This window comes from Notechis scutatus, chromosome Z, assembly GCF_049901735.1.
Source record: "Notechis scutatus isolate UNSWTSFEM ecotype Mainland chromosome Z, rNotScu1.2, whole genome shotgun sequence".
In the NCBI taxonomy this organism is placed as follows: Eukaryota; Metazoa; Chordata; class Lepidosauria; order Squamata; family Elapidae; genus Notechis; species Notechis scutatus.
The window spans coordinates 76,303,715-76,323,215 of record NC_142025.1 but is presented as its reverse complement, the minus strand read 5'-3'; the positions used below and the strand labels follow the sequence as shown (position 1 = coordinate 76,323,215).

Here is a 19,501-nt window from a genome sequence, read left to right as displayed (position 1 = left end):
TAAATTTGGGGCAGCCTATTGCTGTGCCAGAATGGTTTTTTCTTCATCCTGATTGGTTGGGAGTCTTGGTCTGTGTTTATTGGTCTCGGAGTTTGCTGTGTTTATTGGTCTCGGAGTTTGCTGTTTGCTGCAAACTCCGAGACCAATAAACACAGACCAAGACTCCCAACCAATCAGGATGAAGAAAAAAACCATTCTGGCACAGCAATAGGCTGCCCCAAATTTAAATCTGAAACCACTGTAAAAGTCTGACCCACAGACGGACACAGTACAGAAGTTGATGATGGCAGATGAGATTCTGCTGAAACGTTGCTACAACTTTAAAAGAACTACAATGACGTGGGAAAATACCCGAACCAAGCCGAATACCATACATGTAAGTACCAGAAAACTTAAGAAAACATTATATATATATATATATATATATATATATATATATATATATATATATATATATATATATATATATATATATATATATGTGTGTGTGTGTGTGTGTGTGTGTGTGTGTATGTGTATGTATATGTATATGTATATGGTATTCAGCTTTGTTCGGGTAATTTCCCACGTCATTATAGTTGTGCTTTTAAAGTTGTAGCAACGTTTCGGCAGAATCTCATCTGCCATCATCAGGCTTCTGTCTCCTGTCATTTCATATCTCCTCCAAGTCAGAGGAAACCTCTTCCTCTTTTGCCAGGTGTGGCTGCCTGGAGTTGGGGGAGGGAAGGCGGGCTGGGCTGGAAGCCTCCCCCACCCCGGGTCTTTAACATCTGGCTTGCTTCTCCACTATTGCCTCCTCCTCCTCCTCCTCCAGCACCTCCTTCTCTGGGTAGGGCGATTATGAACTAACCAAGTGGCTACACTGAAACCCTAGCTGCTCTCTTTCCTATGGTAAGACTTGGCGTGTGGAGAAAGGAGCTAGTAGTTGCTACTCGGTGGTCCCGCGGGCGAGGCAAAGTCATCATGGTCCCAGTTAAGACATACCAGTCACAAACCCAGAGTCCAAGCTGAGGGGGGTCACTTTCCCTGCCGGGAAGAGTGGCTGGCGTAAGCACAGGCATGCACGGTTCAGCACAGTGAGCAACCTCCACTCTGGGCTGACGAGCCACATGCTGAAGACCAGATGGCTGTGAGGAAGATGGGGCAACAGGGGTGATACTGGCAGCAGACGGACTCATACGCACGGGAGATCATGGCATAGGCCTGGCCTGCGAGGGGGTGGGGGTGAGGGGAAAGGATTCTCTGAATTGATGTCACCTCCTGTCTCTTGCTTCTGCGCATTGAGGAGGTTGAGCAGCTGCCAGCGATGCCCTCAAGGAAAGATGTTGCAAGGGGGAGGCTCGCCCACCCCAAAAGCTTCCCTTCCTCCTCTACAGAAACACTCATGTGCAAAGCATTCACTTCCCCTCTGGCCCCTGACAAACCCCTTCCTTCCACTGAGCATGTGAGCGCTTCTGTTGAGGAGGAAGAGAAGCTCCTGAGGGCAGGGGCGTGGGAGATCATGACATCCGTCTCCTTGGGCGGGGTTTGGACTAAAATATGTAAAGTTCTTCCAAAGTAATTTTAAAAAATCTTCAAATTATGAAGATGATACATGTTGCATCTCACCCTTTAATATAGCTGTATCTTTTCCCTACATTTATATGGTTATGACATTGTTCTGAAAACATAGAGGTTATGCTTGTGCCTATGAACTCCAAAGTGCTCTTTTTTTTTTTTTTGAATGAATTTGAAACACCTCATAATTCAATTTTTACCATATAAAACAGCTTTGTTGGGTGAAATTATGAAGAAACAATGGAGGAAAAAGGAAAATGTCATTCACTGGCACATAGTAGATAGCTATTATTTTACTCAGTCCTCTTTTCTAATGGGCCCCCTATTTGTTCCACTGCTCTTAGCTTAAAATATACCAACATGATAATTTAGTTATGTCTAGCAGAAGAAGATATTTGGGATAAATTAGTGTCCAGGATCAATTTTGTATTTGATAGTATGATCAAAACTTCAGCAAATTAGTAGTAGCAATTACTTCATTATGTACTCATAATCCCAAAATATATTGTATGTGAAAAATACATAAACTTCCTATTTTAGTCCACTAAAAAATTAAATAAATATCTATTCTAGTCTGCATAATGTATTTTGTGTATTTTATGAGGCCCTGCCAAAATAAAAAATGAATTCATAACATAAAATAAAAATTTCTATAAACATTTGCATTTTATGACAGCGCTTCTAGAATATGGAAAATAACTCCAGCAGGCATACATGAAAAAAACATAATTATTTTAATATATATGTGTGTGTTTGTGTGTGTGTGTGTGTGTGTGTGTGTGTATTTATATGTATGGTATTCAGCTTTGTTCGGGTATTTTCCCATGTCATTATAGTTGTGCTTTTAAAGTTATAACGACGTTTCGGCAGAATCTCATCTGCCATCATCAGGCTTGTGTATTGTGTTCATCTGTGTGTCAGGCTTTTGCAGCCGTTTCTGTTTTAAATTTGGTGCGAGCCTCGTGCTTTGTTAGAATGTTTTTTTCTTCATCCTGATTGGTTGGGAGTCTTGGTCTGTGTTTATTGGTCTTGGAGTTTGCTGTGTTCTGCTTGATTGGTGTTTCTAATATCTTCTGTCTGTTTTGTAGCATTTTTTTTTTTGCCTGTCACACAGACAAACCCAATACACAAGCCTGATGATGGCAGATGAGATTCTGCCAAAACATCGCTACAACTTTAAAAGCACAACTATAATGATGTGGGAAAATACCCAAACAAAGCTGAATACCATACATATAAATACCTGCAAAAACTTAAGAAAACACACACACACACACACACACTAATCAGAAGCAACTGTTGTGGTTAGCCGGCAGCAGGTGTGGACAGCTGAGGAGTACGAGGACTCAGATGAGGGGCCAGGACCATTAGAGAGTAGCCTTCAGAGATTGTGGGGGCTGGCAGCAGCTATGAGGAGGTTCCCAAGGAGCCTGTGCCAAGTGCAAGTGCATGCAGGATTTGCCACAGGAAAGAGCAGCTGCAACAGCATGGGCAACTCAGGAGTAAGGCTGCAAAGTAATGGCCCCTCCTTCAAGAAGATAAAAGCCAGCTCTGAAGCGTTCTTTGCAGGAAGAATGTTTTGAAATTCAGCCTCATGAACCATACAGTATTTTAAGTTGATATCTAAAGACTTGTTGTGAAATATTTCTTATCTGTGATTCTTGGCAATCTTGTACAGTTTTGGCAAGGTTTGTGCTTATCAAAGTTAATTAGTTTGCAGCAGCCTTTTAACCAGGGATTCGTAAGACTCATTAAAAGGTTTCTGTTCCCTTTGTTATTGTTTGTCTTATTGGAAAAGGGTTTGGGTCAGAACAGCAACAGGAAAATCTGAAATGCATACTTTGCCACTTCAGCTAAATAAGAATGAAACATTCCATGCTTTAGAACATTTACATATCATATGAAATGTCAGAGAGGGTGATTTAGTTGGGGATCATTGATTCATATAAACCCTGCAATCTTATTTTTTACATTTCTTTTATATTTGGTTCAAATACAATGTAATTGTATCTGCCATTCAGACACTACATTATTTATATGCATTAAATTTTATACTCTGGTTTCCCTTTACATCATATAAATGTTCACATTAAATAATATCAAAGGGATCTTGGAGTCCTAATGGACAATCACTTAAATATGAACCAAAAATGTGTGACAGCAGTCAAAAAAGCCAATCCAGTCCTAAGCTGCATTAATAGAGAGACAGAATCAAGATCACATGAAGTTCTAATACTGCTTTACAAAGCCTTAATAAGGACGCATTTGGAATACCGCATCCAGTTCTGGTCACCACAATATAAAAAAGATGTTGAGACTGGAAAGAATCTAGAGAAGAGCAACAAAAATGATCAGGGGGCCAGAGGCTAAAACGTATAGAATTTGGGTACGTCTAGTCTAATAAAAAGGACTAGAGGAGACAGGATAGCAGTAGCAGTATTCCAATGTTTGAGAGGCTTCTACAAAGACAAGGGGGTCAAATTATTTTCCAAAGCACCAAAAGGCAAGACAAGAAACAATGGATGGAAACTAAGGAGAGAAGCCACCTAGAACTAAGGAGAAATGTCCTAATGGTGAGAGCAATCAATCAATGGAATAACTGGATAATCATTTATCTGAAATGGTATAGGGTATCCTGCTCAAGCAGGGGATTGAATTAGAAGACCTCTAAGGTCCCTATAAGTCTACCAGTATACTATGGATTTTGCCAACTTCTAAACAAGATATAGCATACCAAAAATGACTCATGTGCTCTCCCAGTTACCTATCCTTTTCAGCATAACTATATGTTATTAGCATAAGAAAGGTATATTTAACAATAATCATGGGCATTGTTCTAGAAATATAATTGAACATATAAAGCATTCTAGCTCTTGTGGTCTGTTATGCTGGAATTGCCTTAAGTATTACACACTAGATGTTATATATCTAGTACTATATTTTCCACATTTCACAGTATAATTCTTTCCAGAAATCATTTTATATTCCTTTTTTGGTTTTATGCTACAAGGATTAAAATTTGAATCTTTATTATAGAAACATAAAATGTGCAGTTTTACCACTTCAATATCTGAAATTGCTGCTTATTTCATTCATTACAGAACCTCTGCTGGTATTTAGAAGACAGAAAAGTAGACTTTCTTTTGGTCAGGATTCATGAACCATCTTTGTTATTTTTGCTTTTTTTTAAACAGATGCCAACATGAAGCACAAATACTTTTTATTTATAACTAAAATTGCACTTAACTCTCCATTAGATGGTGACCATAACCTATAACAGAATCCCAAAGCTATTCAAAGTTTTTTTTAAAAATCAGAACGCTATCCTGCAGTTGTATACTAGTAAGAAGGAAGTGATCAATAGCATCTTTGTAAATCAGTTCAATCACATTTGGTCCCTCAGCTCTGGACTAAGCAATTAGCGACCTCTGTTGGCAAGTTCTCAGAATAGAAACAAAGAAAGTATTCCCTGAATAATTCTGGAGCACTTGGAATTCATTTATTTCTTCATCATACTTTAAAAGACAATTTCTAACATAAGCAATAATAGTATAAGCCAATTTGATTTCCTTTTCCTTCATAGAATGGAATGGAAAGGTAGTTCAAACACACATTTTTAGAAGGACTACTGTCATTCACTGAAAAACTAACTTCTAAAATGGTCTGCATAAAATTGCCATTTAAAAATTAGGCTTTTATTTAAACAAAGGATTAGCAGAGATGCTACATCAAAATATTGTTCTTTTTTTCACCTTCCGTTAAAATGATTGATAAAAATGATTTCAAACTGTTAATTCTGCAGAGAGAGAGCACAACTAATTGATCTGGTCTGGAGATAAAAACCATTTCATTCAATAACTGCTTATACTATTGATTTTTCAAACGTTAAATGTTACTTATAGCAAACCAGTTCATTATCTATGTAGAAAGAAATGATTATCCTTTTTATAAAGGAGATAGATCTTTTCCTAAAATTAAGAATATCATGCAGAACAACCACGATCAGTGTTTTCTTAATTTAAGATAGAAATTGGTGCTTAGTTGATTTAATGTTTGATTGTCTCCCATAGCTGTCAAGAAGAAAGGCAGACTGACAGAAACATGTATAAAATCTCGCATATATTTCAGTTTCTCAAGGAACTGAAGGTGATATCCTAAACACTGGCTGCCATTAAAAAAGCCCCTTGGGTTTAATCTGTTCTTTTAGTCAGTTCCATTGGAGACAAGAATTGAAAAAAGATTTTCCGATTTGGAGCTCCTTTTCTCGAGTCAAGGGAGCGGAGGGGCATTTTCCTTGAAACAAAGGCAAATGGAAAGGATTTTTTTGGGGGGGGGAATCGCGAGTCTCCTCTCCATGATATACAAAAGTATCTACTAAGAAGTAACCTTATCATTATGAATCATTCACCGATCCTCCCGCCTTCTTTACTTTCTTGACCGAAAGTCTTCCCCTCCTTTTTTTTTGCTGCCAATGACATTCATTATTCATAGTCCGGGGCGTGTCTTAAGGAGGGGATCTATATAGGCACCAACTGCGGCTGAACGAGAGATCAGAGGGAGCAAAGTTAGGAGAGCGAGTTGCAGGCAACGAGGAGATTTAAACGACAAAAAGGATAATTTTCTTTAAATTACTATTATTTTGCATCACCTTTTCTTTCCTGCCTTTCTTCTCTCTTCTCCCCTTAGGACATCTTATTTTATCGTTTTTGGGGAGGGACTCTTAAGAAATTGTGTGGCGAATTGGGCGGGGGGGGCGTAATTTCCAAAATAAGCTATTTTTGTAGCTTTGAAAAGGAAGGAGCTTTGGAAACAGAGAAAGTCTTCTCCAGGCTTTGGAGTTAGAAGGTTCATATCTCTAACCTCCTGCCACCTTTTTTAAACTTTAGGGGGCTCCCGCAGAAGCTGTAAGGAGCTACGCTTCTTGCCCTCTCTCTTCCCAGGCAAGCTGGGCGGCGCTTGTGCTCTGCCTTCAACCTACAGAAACGTGTGTCCAAGAGCGAGTGAAGTTGTGCGTCTCTGTTTCTGTTAGTCTTGCTTGTTCTTGCCCTGGGCACGAGGGGTACCCGGGTCGATCAGTGCACACTGCTCGAGGTTGTTTGCAGACCCTCTTTACTCTCTGCCTGCCACACTTAATCCTTTTTTCGTCCCTCCTCCCTGTCGCTGTTGCTATGGTGTCTGGGCTCTACATGCTACTCTGGGCAGTGGTGACGGCAACGGCGCTGCTGAGCCGGCTGGCGGTGGCGGTGGGGCCGGTGGTGCGATGCGATCCGTGTGACACGCGGGCTCTGGAGCAGTGCAAGCCCATGGTGCCGGAATGCCCGGAGCTGGTACGCGAACCGGGCTGCGGGTGTTGCTTCACCTGCGCTTTGCCAGAAGGACAGCCGTGCGGCGTCTATACCGAGCGCTGCGGCTCCGGGCTCAGCTGCCGGCCTCGAAGCGACGAGCCGAAACCTCTGCAGGCGCTGCTCGACGGCAAGGGGCTCTGCATGAACGTGAGCGGCGACGCGGCGAGCGGCAGCAGCAGTTCCTCCGCCGGCAACAGGGTCCGTGACTTCCTCCTGCGCGGGACCCATGGACCAGGTAAGAAAACAAAGAGCGGGTCGCGTATGATTCTCCCTAGTCTGAGATCCCCGGCGGCGGCAGCAATAGTTCGGCCTGCCTGCTTATAAGGTCGTAGTGCGCGTGCGCAGCTCGTAAGGCAGGTGTGGTGGTTTGTGCGAAAGGAACAGCGCCAGCACTCCGCGGCTGGTTTGTACTGCCAGTCTCGCTTCTCTTAGAAGATCCCGTCCGATTTTTCCCCTCGGCTACGACCCGCCATTAAGATAGAACTGAGAGAGAAAACTCTTCAAGGTTTCGCAATAGTGATCTGTTCTTAGCTGAGAGTTCTTCCTCCTCACGGGCGAGTTCAAGACTTTAATCCATGCACGGCACTGTGTAGCTGGAGGCGGGACAGTAAGGTTGGTAGAATTTGTTGCTTTCATTAATTTGTATATGTACGTGCATGTGAAGTTCAACCATTGTGGTAAAAATTATATTGCCTTTAGATGATAAGTGCATAGCGTGAGTGGATGAATACAAGTGCGATAATATTAATATTCCTTATTATTAGCCCCTATTAGAAATAACTGTTGATACTTTGTAAAGTCCAATGCTTTTGAGTTAAGTACGCTAAGTATACACGAGTCCGTGTTTCATATAGTTTGAAATCCGTGTGAGTTCACTAATAGATGTCTTTCTGTTTCAGCGTGATTAACTTAGTTCTACATGCAAAGGCAATTCCATATAGCAAGCCAGCTGTGTGTCTTGATGGTGCCTGATTCCTATGATATCTATATGCAAATTTCTCTGGGCAGTCTTGGTGATGAAGTGATATGAATATATAATGTCATATGCAATTTCAATCTGTATTGATCAGGAACATTTAAGGTTTACTTGACTATACATTGGCCAATGTATAGCAACGGTTAATAGTCATTAGCCAGTATATTCTACTGCCAATCTTTTCATTTCTATTCCTATCTGAAGTAAGCTATTCTTGTTAGAAAACAACTTCGCATAAAAAGTGCATTCTTATATCAGTTTTATTTATTAGTTATTGAAGTGAAGTAACAGTGACAGTTTCTTTTTGTAACACACAAAGTATTTACATTGAGACCCATGAATTATGCCATTTTATATTAAAGTGTTATTAAATTAAACAATTACTACCAACCTCCCTTCCATCGAGGGAGGACTGCATGAGTCAAAAAGAGGGTTTTGAAAATATTTACAGACCCCTCACATCCTGGACACGCTATAGGGCGCTGCACACCAGAACAACTAGACACAAGAATAGTTTTTTCCAAACACCATTACCCTCACCATTACCCAAACAATTCCCTCAACACTGTCCAACTATTTACAAAATTTGCACTACTATTACTATTAACCTTCTCATCACTCCTTATCACCCATTGCCTCCCACTTGTGACTGTATGATTGTAACTTTGTTGCTTGTATCCTTATGATCTATATTGACTGTTTCCTAGTATGATTGCTTATTGTACCCTATGACTATTATTAAGTGTTGTACGATTATATATTGTATGTATGATTCTTGACTCTTGATGACTGTATCTTTTCTTTTATGTATACTGAAAGCATTTGCACCAAGACAAATTCCTTGTGTGTGCAATCACACTTGGCCAATAAAGAATTCAATTCTATTCTATTCTAAATGCATTTATGGGTGCACGTGTAATAGACTGTGTAAGTTACATGTACAAATACATCCATCCTTAATGCTTCAGAACAATTCTTCCTAAATTAATAGTTCTGCAAAATGATATTCCTTTGCCTCTTTGATTTTCTAAAAAGTGGAAGAGAAGGAGAGGGAGTTGCTGTTCTGTGTTCTGTAATCAGCAGACTGAACAACGCAATAAAATTAGCTTATCTGATTTCAGAAATGAGAAACAAAGAGAAACTTAAAATGGATGGACTTCAGACTGCCCCTCTCCATTGTAGAAGCAGTGCAGTTTTTCACTGATCCATATGGTTAACTTCTGCATACATAATACTTTTCCAGAACACAAAAGTTAGGATTTATTGTTGAGATATATTAAAATAAATTCCACAGGAAAGCATTTGTAAGGAACCACTTCCCATCTTTATCTCCCTTTTCCTCCTCCTCCTCACATTCAGTTTCTGTACTTGCTTAATGTCCATCTTCTTGTCAACCTTTTCATCTCAGAATTTGGCTACAAATCAACTTTTAAATTGTTTCTCAGAATTAACTCATAATTTTGATAAATACATATTTTTGATTCCCAACCCTTTCGGCATCAGTTCCATGACCTTGGGACGCTGCAAAGGCTGTCCAGTTGCCAGTTGCTCAAAATGCAATTCCATAAGTGGGAGGGGGCGATCATTGGAAGTTCAAATCGGTGTTAGAAGCACTCATATGGGGAACTGGCATAATTTAAAACAGTTGTTAAGTGACTCGATGTAAGTTAAGGAGTATTTATTTGTTCAGAATAAAAGATAAAATTCATGGACTATCAGTGACCAGGATTGAAAGGAATTATGAAGGGATTCACTGAAAAACCTCTTTGTCAATATGATTTAATTAAAATGGCTCATTTAATGGGCATAGACCAATGGGGTGTCAAACTCAAGGCCTGGGGCCAGATTTGGCCCATGGGGTGCTTAGATCTGCGGTGCCGTCTTGTAAATAGCAAAGGACCAGTCCATGATGCCTGAGAACAGAGTTCAGGAGGACTGCACGTGGCCCTTGAGGACTCCATTTTTGCTGGCAGAGGGTTGCAAGATGCCATTGCAAACTAAAATGGAGCTCGGAAACCAGTTTTCACTGGCAAAGCACTTGGGCCACCTCAGGCACCCCCAACACAATTGACATCAAGCTGACCATGCCCACTCTGCCCACATCAGCCCCCAAGGTCAAACACAACCCTGATGTGGTCCTCAATGGAATCAAGTTTGACACCCCTGACATAGAGGATGAATCTGGCTATATATCTGTATCGTAGTGGGGCTTTTTCACTAGAAATAAAACTTTTTTAAAAAAGAAGACTGATCTGGTATACTTGGAGCATTTAAAAAGACACCTGTAGAGGTGACCCTTATTTTACCTATCCCATAGTATAGTCTGCATTGTTGTATATGATAGGCAGTTAGGATTCAAGGTGTGCCCTCTGTATTTTGAGATAGATCCAGGATTTCCTTAGTGAGAAGAAATGACTGATAAGATATCCTGGATGACAGAGTACCATGAGTACTGTATATACTCGAGTATAAGCCTAGTTTTTCAGCCCATTTTTGTGCTGAAAAAATCCCTCGGCTTATACTCGAGTCAGATTCCCTCTGAAAAAAAAAATGGTGTGAGTCGCGGCCTCCGGCGGCAGCGACTCCCAACAGCCCAGCCGGGAAGGAAAGGCAAAAAGCGCTTTGCCTTTCCCTTCCCGAGGCGGCGGACTGGGGCCGCTCCGGCGGCAGCAACTCCCAACAGCCCCAGCCGGGAAGGGAAAGGCAAAAAGCGCTTTGCCTTTCCCCTTCCCGAGGTGGTGGGACTGGGGCTGCGCCGGCGTAGTGACTCCTGACTCAGGGGGCCTCCGAGGAGGGGAAGAGAGTGACTCCTGCCTCCCGCTGTCATCATCATCTCTTCTTTTGGGTTAGTGAATCAATTAAACCTTTCATGATAGTGAGATCGTTTCCCAAATTAATTATTTTTATTTTTGAAATTTACCAGTAGCTGCTGCATTTCCCACCCTCGGCTTATACTCGAGTCAATAAGTTTTCCCAGTTTTTTTGTGTAAAATTAGGTGCCTCGGCTTGTATTCGGGTCGACTTATACTCGAGTATATACGGTAATATTCTCCTGTTCAGTTTCCCCATGCAGCAGCATTCACTATGTTTAGGATTCTCTTCTGACAAGATCAGGAGGGTATTCCCCAACCCAAATCCTAGCAGGCAGGCATAAACCATGCATGTACTATAAAATATGTCATAAGAATCTGTGCAATGTACTGAAATATTCCAAGTTTCTTGATAGATCTTTCAATGAAGGTAGAAAGTTGTCAAACAATTGTACTAGATGCTGTTGTTTACAGATGAATGTAAACAAATATGAAGGTCATTACTGAGCAGCATATGACACATTATAAAGAGGGATTAGTAACAGGCTTCTTTCTGAGGTGTGCTATAGAACAACGTAGACCTTAATATTTATTAATTTATGAAGCTCCTAAAATGGAAAAATGGTTAGTGATTAGCCTTATTCATAAGGTGGCTTTCTAATAAAAATCCAGGTCTGAATTTCTGAAATAATATATAATTTGTTCTTTTTTAAAAGGGTAATGTCTGGCAACACCAATCAATTATACACTAGAAGATTTGGGAGTATATTTTTGGCAAAACAATATTATTGTTTTTTTCCACGAATGTATCTGTTCCAGCAGATGCTCATTTTACTTTTGGCAGTCCTAATTTGTGGTGTTCAGGTACTTTAAGATACCCCCTAAATGTATCCATGAAGAATAAGCAATGCAAGAAACAAACCCATTTGGAAATTGTTTTGTTTCTATTTAAGAATAATTTAGAAAAAAATAGTTTGTCAATAATTAGTATAGCTGGCTACTATAGGACAGTCGCGGCTAACTTTTTGGGGCTCCTGTGCCAAAAATTGCACGTGCACAAGCATGCACACACTCGCATGCCAGCACCCAGAAGGCAATGCAGCCCCCCCCATGCCCCCTGCACATGCACGTGCAATCCCGCCCCCTTACCTTCACTGTGCTTCACAGCTGATTTTTCAGCTGGTTTGAAGCCTTTTTCGGCCTCCCAAAGGCTTGAAAAAAGCCTCTGCAAGGCTTTTCAGGTTGAATAATAGTCCCTTTAGTCACTTCTAAAGTATTACAGGAAGTGATAAAACTGGCCTATTATTCGTCCTGAAAAGTCTTGCAGAGGCTTTTTTCAAGCCTCTGGGAGGCCGATCAAGGCCTCAAACCAGCTGAAAAATCAGCCGTGAGGCATGCGCAGTGAGGTAAGTTTGCCTGTGGTTCGCATGGCGGCACAAATGGCTCTGTGTGCCACTTGTGGCATGCGTGCCATAGGTTCACCATCACGGCTATAGGGATAGACTTCCCAGGACATTGGAAACTCAGGTTCTGAGAAGGGGCTACTGGATTTGGATGTTCAAATCCAAATCCAGTAGTTTGATATTCTTTACTGCCACCTTATGCCTGTCTATATAACATAGTCTTTCTATAGGGATTACTGTATTATTTAAAGTCATTTTTTCCCCTCAAAAAGTCAAAAGAAAATATTTTTAATATGAAGAGTGGGTCAGATTTTATCATTGGTATCTTAAATAGTTCAATGAGAAATTATACAAATCAATTTTATCATATTTTAATAATAGACATTAAATTTTATGTACATGTATGTGCATGTTGGAAAGGGATTTACAGAGCTGAAAAATATGTTTAAAAATGGAGCTGTACTTATATGATAAAACAATTAATAATAAAAAAAGAAAATGCCATTAAAATTACATATAATACTTAAAAGGTTAAATGTTGATGAAGCACAGAAGTAATTATACAAAACAAATAATTTTGCTTCCTTCACCATTTGTTGGAAATGTATTCTCCTCCACTGCTTTTGCCACTTGTTGTTTAGTGGCAGTGGAAAGATATTAATAGCAAGTACCTAGTTTTGACCCCACTCCTTTGTCTTTTGGCAACATATCATAGGCCTCTTCTGAGTGGGCTTTTATTTTCTGTAACACGAATAGCATTTTTCCCAAAGTAGAACTTTTTATAGTACTGTATCATTTATATTATTTTTATAACTGAATATAAAGTTGGTATGTTTCTGGGTCCATTTCTTTATAGGTGAATATATTCCCTGTTAATAGTTGTGCCTTTTAGGAGCTATTGCCACAGGTGCTTTTTGGCTGAAATATAAACATGCAATGAGCTTGGGAAATATTAACTTCAATAAAATACACAGAGGAAGTAAAACCAGGTCCAGCTGGAGAAAAATTCAGTGTATACACATACTTCTTAACGATATAGGAGCTTTCTGTCTGCCACATATTTAAAACATTTCCTTTATGAAAGTGACATTTTTTAAGTCTCAGGAAAAATCAAGTATGCATATTTGTTTTTAGAACCATAGCACTGCAATATTCACAGCACTGAAAGGAATTATCATTTCCTTCAAAATAGCAGAAAATATGAAGTAATAATTCAATAGTGTCAGGTGGCAGTGGGAAAGGGGATGGTTTCGTGTACACAACCTAATCCTTAGATGAGTAAATGGAGCTTTGTGCGTTTGCCTGCTACTTGCGTGGCTCGGTTCCCAGTGGGCTGTCGACTGGTATCAGGCCATGGACCGGGAGTTGGGGACCCCTGTTTTAAGATTTTTTTAAAATTACTAATAATTAGTAATTACTATTTAATAATTCAATTTTACCATTACAGATTATACCATGTCTGCCTTCATTTAGGAAAAACCTTCATGGCAAACTCAAAAATAGATATGCTTACAATAAATCTTATAAAGAATAAATAGGCAACTATTTCAATCCTTTAAAAGTCAAGTTAACATCCCAATAGATTCTTGATTTAGGTCCAGATTTAGAAGCAATTCAATCCTGGTACAATTCTGCCCTCTTCTGGTGAGAGTTAAAGCTTATTTAAATACAGAGAAGGCAGTTTTCTAGCTGTACATGTAGTCCTCAGCTTACAAACACAACTGAGCCCAAAATTTATGTTGCTAAGTAAGAAATTTGTGAGTTTCCCCCCGTTTTATGACTTTTCTTGCCACAGTTGTTAATTGAATCATTGCAGTTGTTAAATTAGTAACACCGTTGTTAAGTGAATCTGGTTTCCCCATTGTCTTTGGTTGTCAGAAGATTGCAAAAGGTGATAATATGACCCTGGGACACTGCGACTGTCATAAATATGAGTCAGCATGGCTACACAAAGATCTCTTTGGCAAATTGAAAGAAAAAAAGGACAAGTACAAAAAATGGAAAGAAGGACATACAACTAAGGCAGAATATCAGAAACTGCAAAGACGAAGCCAGGATAGCAAAGGCTCAGAACGAACAAAGACTTGCAACAAAAGTCAAAGAAAATAAAAAAAGTTTCTTCCAACATATAAATAACAAGAAAAAAATCAAGGAAACAGTCGGTCCACTAAAGAGAGAAGATGGCAAGGAAGAAACAGGCAACAGAGAGAAAACAGAACTGCTTAACTCATTCTTTGTATCCGTCTTCACCCAAAAAGAAACTATAGCTCAACCCACCAAAAACATCACTGTAAAAGACAGACCAGAAATAAAAGTTAAAATAAGCAAAAAAAAATAGTACGAGAACACCTGTCTGATCTTGATGAAAACAAATCACCGGGGCCTTATGGATTATATCCCAGAGTTTTAAAGGAGCTGGCAGAGGTCATCTCAGAACCACTGCACCATATCTTTCAAAAATCCTGGAGCACCGGAGAACTACCAGAGGACTGAAAAAGAGCTGATGTGGTTCCCATCTTCAAAAAAAAGGGGAAAAAAACAGACCCAGGAAACTATAGACCAATCAGCCTAACATCAATACCGGAAAATACTGGAAAAGATAATAAAAAACAGATCTTCCAACATCTAGAAACAAGTAAAGTAATAACTAGCAGTCAGCACGGGTTTGTTAAAAACAGATCATGCCAAACTAATCTTATTTCATTCTTCAACACAGTGACTAAATTAGTAGACCAGCAAAATACTGTGGACATAATATATTTAGATTTCAGCAAGGCATTCGGCAAAGTAGACCACAACCTACTTCTTAGTAAGCTAGAAAAAAAAAAGTGGAATAGATAGCACCACCACTAGATGGATTAGCAACTGGCTGGCAAACCGTACTAAGCAGTAGTCCTTAATGGGTCTAAGTCTACATGGAGGAAGTAAGCAGTGGGTGCCACAAGGGTCCGTCTTAGGCCCAATATCTTCATTAACGACTTAGATGAGGGAATAGAAGCGGAAGTTACCAAATTTGCAGATGATACTAAGCTGGCAGAATAGCTAACACCCAAGAAGATAGGCTCAAGATCCAGATGGATCTTGACAGACTAGAACACTGGGCCATATCTAATAAAATGAAATTCAATACAGAGAAAGTAAAGTCCTACACTTAGGCAGGAAAAACCAAAAGTACACATATGAACTGGGTGAAACCAGGCTCAATAGCAGCCAACTGTGAGAGGGATCTTGGAGTCTTACTGGACAACCAGCTAGAATATGAGCCAGCACTGTGCAGCAGTCAGCTAAAAAGCTAATGCAATCCTAAATTGCATTAACAGAGGATACAGTCAAGATCAAGGAGGTACTAATACCACTCTATAAAGCCTTAGTAAGACCACACCTAGAGTACTGCATTTTTGGTCACAACATTATAAAAAAGATATTGAGACTCTAGAAAAAGTACAGAGAAGACAACCAGGATGATTAGGGGACTGAGGCTAAAACATACAACAAACGGTTGCAGGAATTGGGCTTGGCTAGTCTAGTAAAGAGAAGGACCAGGGGACACATGATAGCAGTCTTCCAATATTTGAGGGGCTGCCACAGGGAGGGAAGAGTCAAGCTATTTTCTAAAGCTCCTGTAGGCCAGACAAGGAATAATGGATGGAAACTGAATAAGGAGACATTTAACCTGGAAATAAGGAGAAACTTTCTGACAGAACAATCAACCAGTGGAACAGCTTGCCCTCGGAAGTTGTGGGAGCGCCATCAGTTGAGACTTTCAAGAAGAGATTGGACTGCCATTTGTCAGAAACGGTGTAGGGTCTCCCGCTTGGGTGGGGGGTTGGACTAGATGACCTACAAGGTCCCCTCCAACTCTGATTATCTGTATCTGTATCAGTTGTCAAACATCTGAATTTTGATTACGTGACCATGAGGATGCTGCAATGTGTTAAGTGTGAAAAATGGTCATGTCACTTTTTTCAGTGTTCTTGTAACTTAGAATGGTCACTAAGCAATCTCTTGTAAGAACTACCGGTATAGGGTTCAAAAGTATAATTAGGAAAACAAATCAATGTAGAGTATATAGGCCACTTTTCAAACATTTAAATATAAATGAAAGATGCACAAGCCTTGCAACCCAATAATTATGTTGAAATTATAGGTTGAAAAGTTACTAGGTTCCTTCAGTCATGGGAACACTGAACTCTAAACAGGTGCTATTACCTATATGATCCCTAAGGCTGCCATCTTAAAACCATGTGCTTTGAACTATGTATTGCATTCAGGACACAATAAATATGTATTTTAAGTATTATGGCATCAGTAGCAGATCATTTTCTATATGTAATCCTCAATCTAAATATATGCACAATATTTATTTAGATTTCTACTTTGTTATGCTTCCTCAGAATTAAACTGACCTGATTTATTGTTTGCTTGCTATTCAGTAATGTTCTATGTAAATGATGACAAAATATAAATAATATTCAATATTTAAAAGCACTTCGTAAGTTATTTATTAAACTGACATTGGCTAACAGCTTGTTAAACTTGTTTTTATTTGAAGGGAATTCCAGTGATTCAGATGAAGACCAGAATATTAGTAGTACAGAAAATCAGTCTGTTCCCAGCACCAACAGGATGTTAGATTCCAAGTCACATGTCCATCAGACCAAAATAGATGTCATAAGGAAAGAATATGCCAAAAATACCCAGCGCTACAAGTATGATTCACAAAGCACAGACACACAGAATTTCTCTTCTGAATCTAAACAGGAGACTGAATATGTAAGTATTTCAGTTTGTTACATACTTACTTGCTTACAAATATGTAAGCATTTGTTTAACACTATTATGCGGATAAAATACTGTTTAACAATGTTATATACATCCATGTCTTCATTACATTATTTTAAATGGATAAATTTTACAGATTTATTAATTTACTTATTTATTTAATTTGTATAGCCACCAATCTCACAAAGTGAGTCTGGGCAATGAACAAAGTTTAAAAAAATAAAAGCATAAAAATAATAATAAAATAATAAATAATAAAAATTAAATAATAAAAATTAATTAAAACAATAAAAAAGTTAAAATACACAGCCTGAGTTTTTGCTGCCATCAAAATTATTAGAGTACTGATTTAATGGAATTGGAAGTTTTTTTTATAAATTTTACTCTGTTATTCCATGATTATTCTATAGGTGATTTAAATATTTACTCTTATGGAATTACCCACCATTTATAGCTAAAGATTTTATTTCATTTCATTTATTTATTTTTACTCAACCTTCATTGTTTTTATAAATAACTCTAGGTGGCAAACATAGCTAATATATCTTCCTTCTTTTATTTTCCCTATAACAACAGCCATGTGGATTTGCTAAGAGGGTGATTAACCCATAATTACCCAGTTTTCATGCCCAAAGCAGACTAGAACTCATAGTCTCCTGTTGTTGTTTTTTATCTTGGTGACTTAACAATATACCACATTAACTTTAGTTTGAAGATGTCACCAAACAGCATCTTCAATAACATTTTAGTAAATATAAAAGTTTTTGTTTGGGGAAAACATTGCAGTTTTTTTTAAGAGAAGATGGAAAGAAAGAATTTTTTTGATTTACTTCCTTAAAAAATATTTTATTTATTCATTATCTATTGTTTGAGTTACATCCTGCCTTTTGTTTGGAAACTCCAAGAAGCATATGCAGTGTTTCCTCCTTCCCTGTTTTTCCCATAACAACTCCTATGAGTTAAATTGGGTTAGCTAAAAGAGAACTGGCCCAAAGTCAATCAGTGGCTTTTTGTGGTTGAAGCTAGGCTTCACCAAAGGAGATCCACCATAAATACCCAAGCTGGTGCCATTATGCTCCTTTACCTTTTAAAAGTACATATTTTCTTCTTGAGTTTGTGAATAATGTCTCTATAAAATAATCAGACCAGTAAACAGTTAGATAAACAAATGTTGTGATTCCTGTTCCAGAAAATGTCTAGTAATTTCACAAGATGTAAACCTTTTAATAAAGTAATCATTTAGAAATTAAAAAATTTAAAGAAGAATGTGTACATTCATCCATGCCTATGCTTTGATTAAACTGGTTGTTTTTCTGGGGGTAATGGATTGATTCACTTTTATTCCTCCCAATAGACAAGACAAATTATTAATAAATATAAAATTTCTTACTTATACTCTGTGAGCTTGCATCCCAAGCAGCAAATTCCAATGAGTATAGTGAATGTAAGATTCTGAATCAACTTTTGGCTGTCTGTCAAAAGGTGTCTACTGCTCCCAAAGTCATGTCTAGCTTCGTTAGTGATTGCTCTGCCGTACTGAAATGCCTTTGGGCAAAATAACACATGGGGATGAAGTGGCTACTGTTTCTTGTTCCTTATGTGCAGTGTGCGAACAAAGTTTGCAGGCCAGCCGAGTTGTAGGAAATGTGAGCATAGAATACTGTGGTTCATGTACTGTTCTTGGCAGGAAATCTGCTTATCCCCCATGTCTATGCCAACAGGCACACAAAACATTGCTGGGTATTTCTTGGCTTTGCATCAAAACATTCATAGCTGATCTAGACACAGTGTTGTGTTGTTGAAAAGAAAAAAAAAATTGCAGGAGAGACTACTCCAAAAGCCTACAGAAATAAAAATGTTTGGAGTCTCCAAAAATGCAAAAAGTGTCTGTCCTGATAATTCTGTCATAAAAAGTCTCTCATTTTTCAGAGGCAGTCCATGGATTTTGGCTTTCAGAGTGTGAACAGAAATAAAATAGATATAATAATTGTATTTCAGTGCAGTCACTTTTTAGCTGATGAAAGTACTCAAATTCTAAAATCAGAAGAACTCCGTTTCATTGGTAGTGATGTACCTTTATAAGTTTCCCTATATAAACTGCAGCCATATTTAGGATAAGGGAGAGAGAAGAAGATGACAGAGAATTAGACAAAGGATGACTGTAGGCTCTCAAAGACTTGGTTACTGGAAATAATCATGCATCATGATTTGGAAAGAAATATTTATTTTTTTATGCCAGATTCACCCAAACTATTCAAATTGTTTTATCTAAAATTGCTATGGATTCTGTTTTCATGAAGTTCAGTGCATCTGGCTTTTGAGAAGATAAGAACAGGAATTGACTAAATATTTTATATTTCTAGGCTTAAGAAATTTCAAAGTTATCCCAGATTTTAAGTCAGAAAATGGTTTATAAATTTGCAAAAGATAGTAAACATTTCATTTCCAACTTTTTTCTTCAACCACGGAAGCTACAAATGTAGTTTTACAAATAAAATTGTAATATTTTTGAAAAATCCAGTCCTCTCATGTTCGTTTCTACTAGGGATTTACATATACTGTATGGAGAAAATGTGTTTTGTTTTCAAGTTTCAGAAAATAATACTTCAAATGCTTTGGTGAAATGCT

General features: G+C 38.5%; 1 protein-coding gene across 5 annotated transcripts in view; it reads left to right on the top strand.

Moving 5' to 3' along the window:
- Positions 1 to 4,767: 4,767 nt before the first annotated feature.
- Positions 4,768 to 19,501, top strand: part of IGFBP3 (insulin like growth factor binding protein 3) — a 32,898-nt gene continuing 18,164 nt past the window's right edge. For all 5 annotated transcript variants that reach the window (XR_015745915.1, XR_015745914.1, XR_015745913.1 and 2 more), the window contains exons 1-2: positions 4,768 to 7,137; positions 16,644 to 16,864. Coding sequence is in view for 2 of the 5 variants with exons in the window: in XM_026681262.2 (XP_026537047.1) it covers positions 6,726 to 7,137; positions 16,644 to 16,864 (633 nt within the window). In the remaining 3 variants the exon portion in view is untranslated. The remainder of the gene's footprint in view (positions 7,138 to 16,643; positions 16,865 to 19,501) is intronic.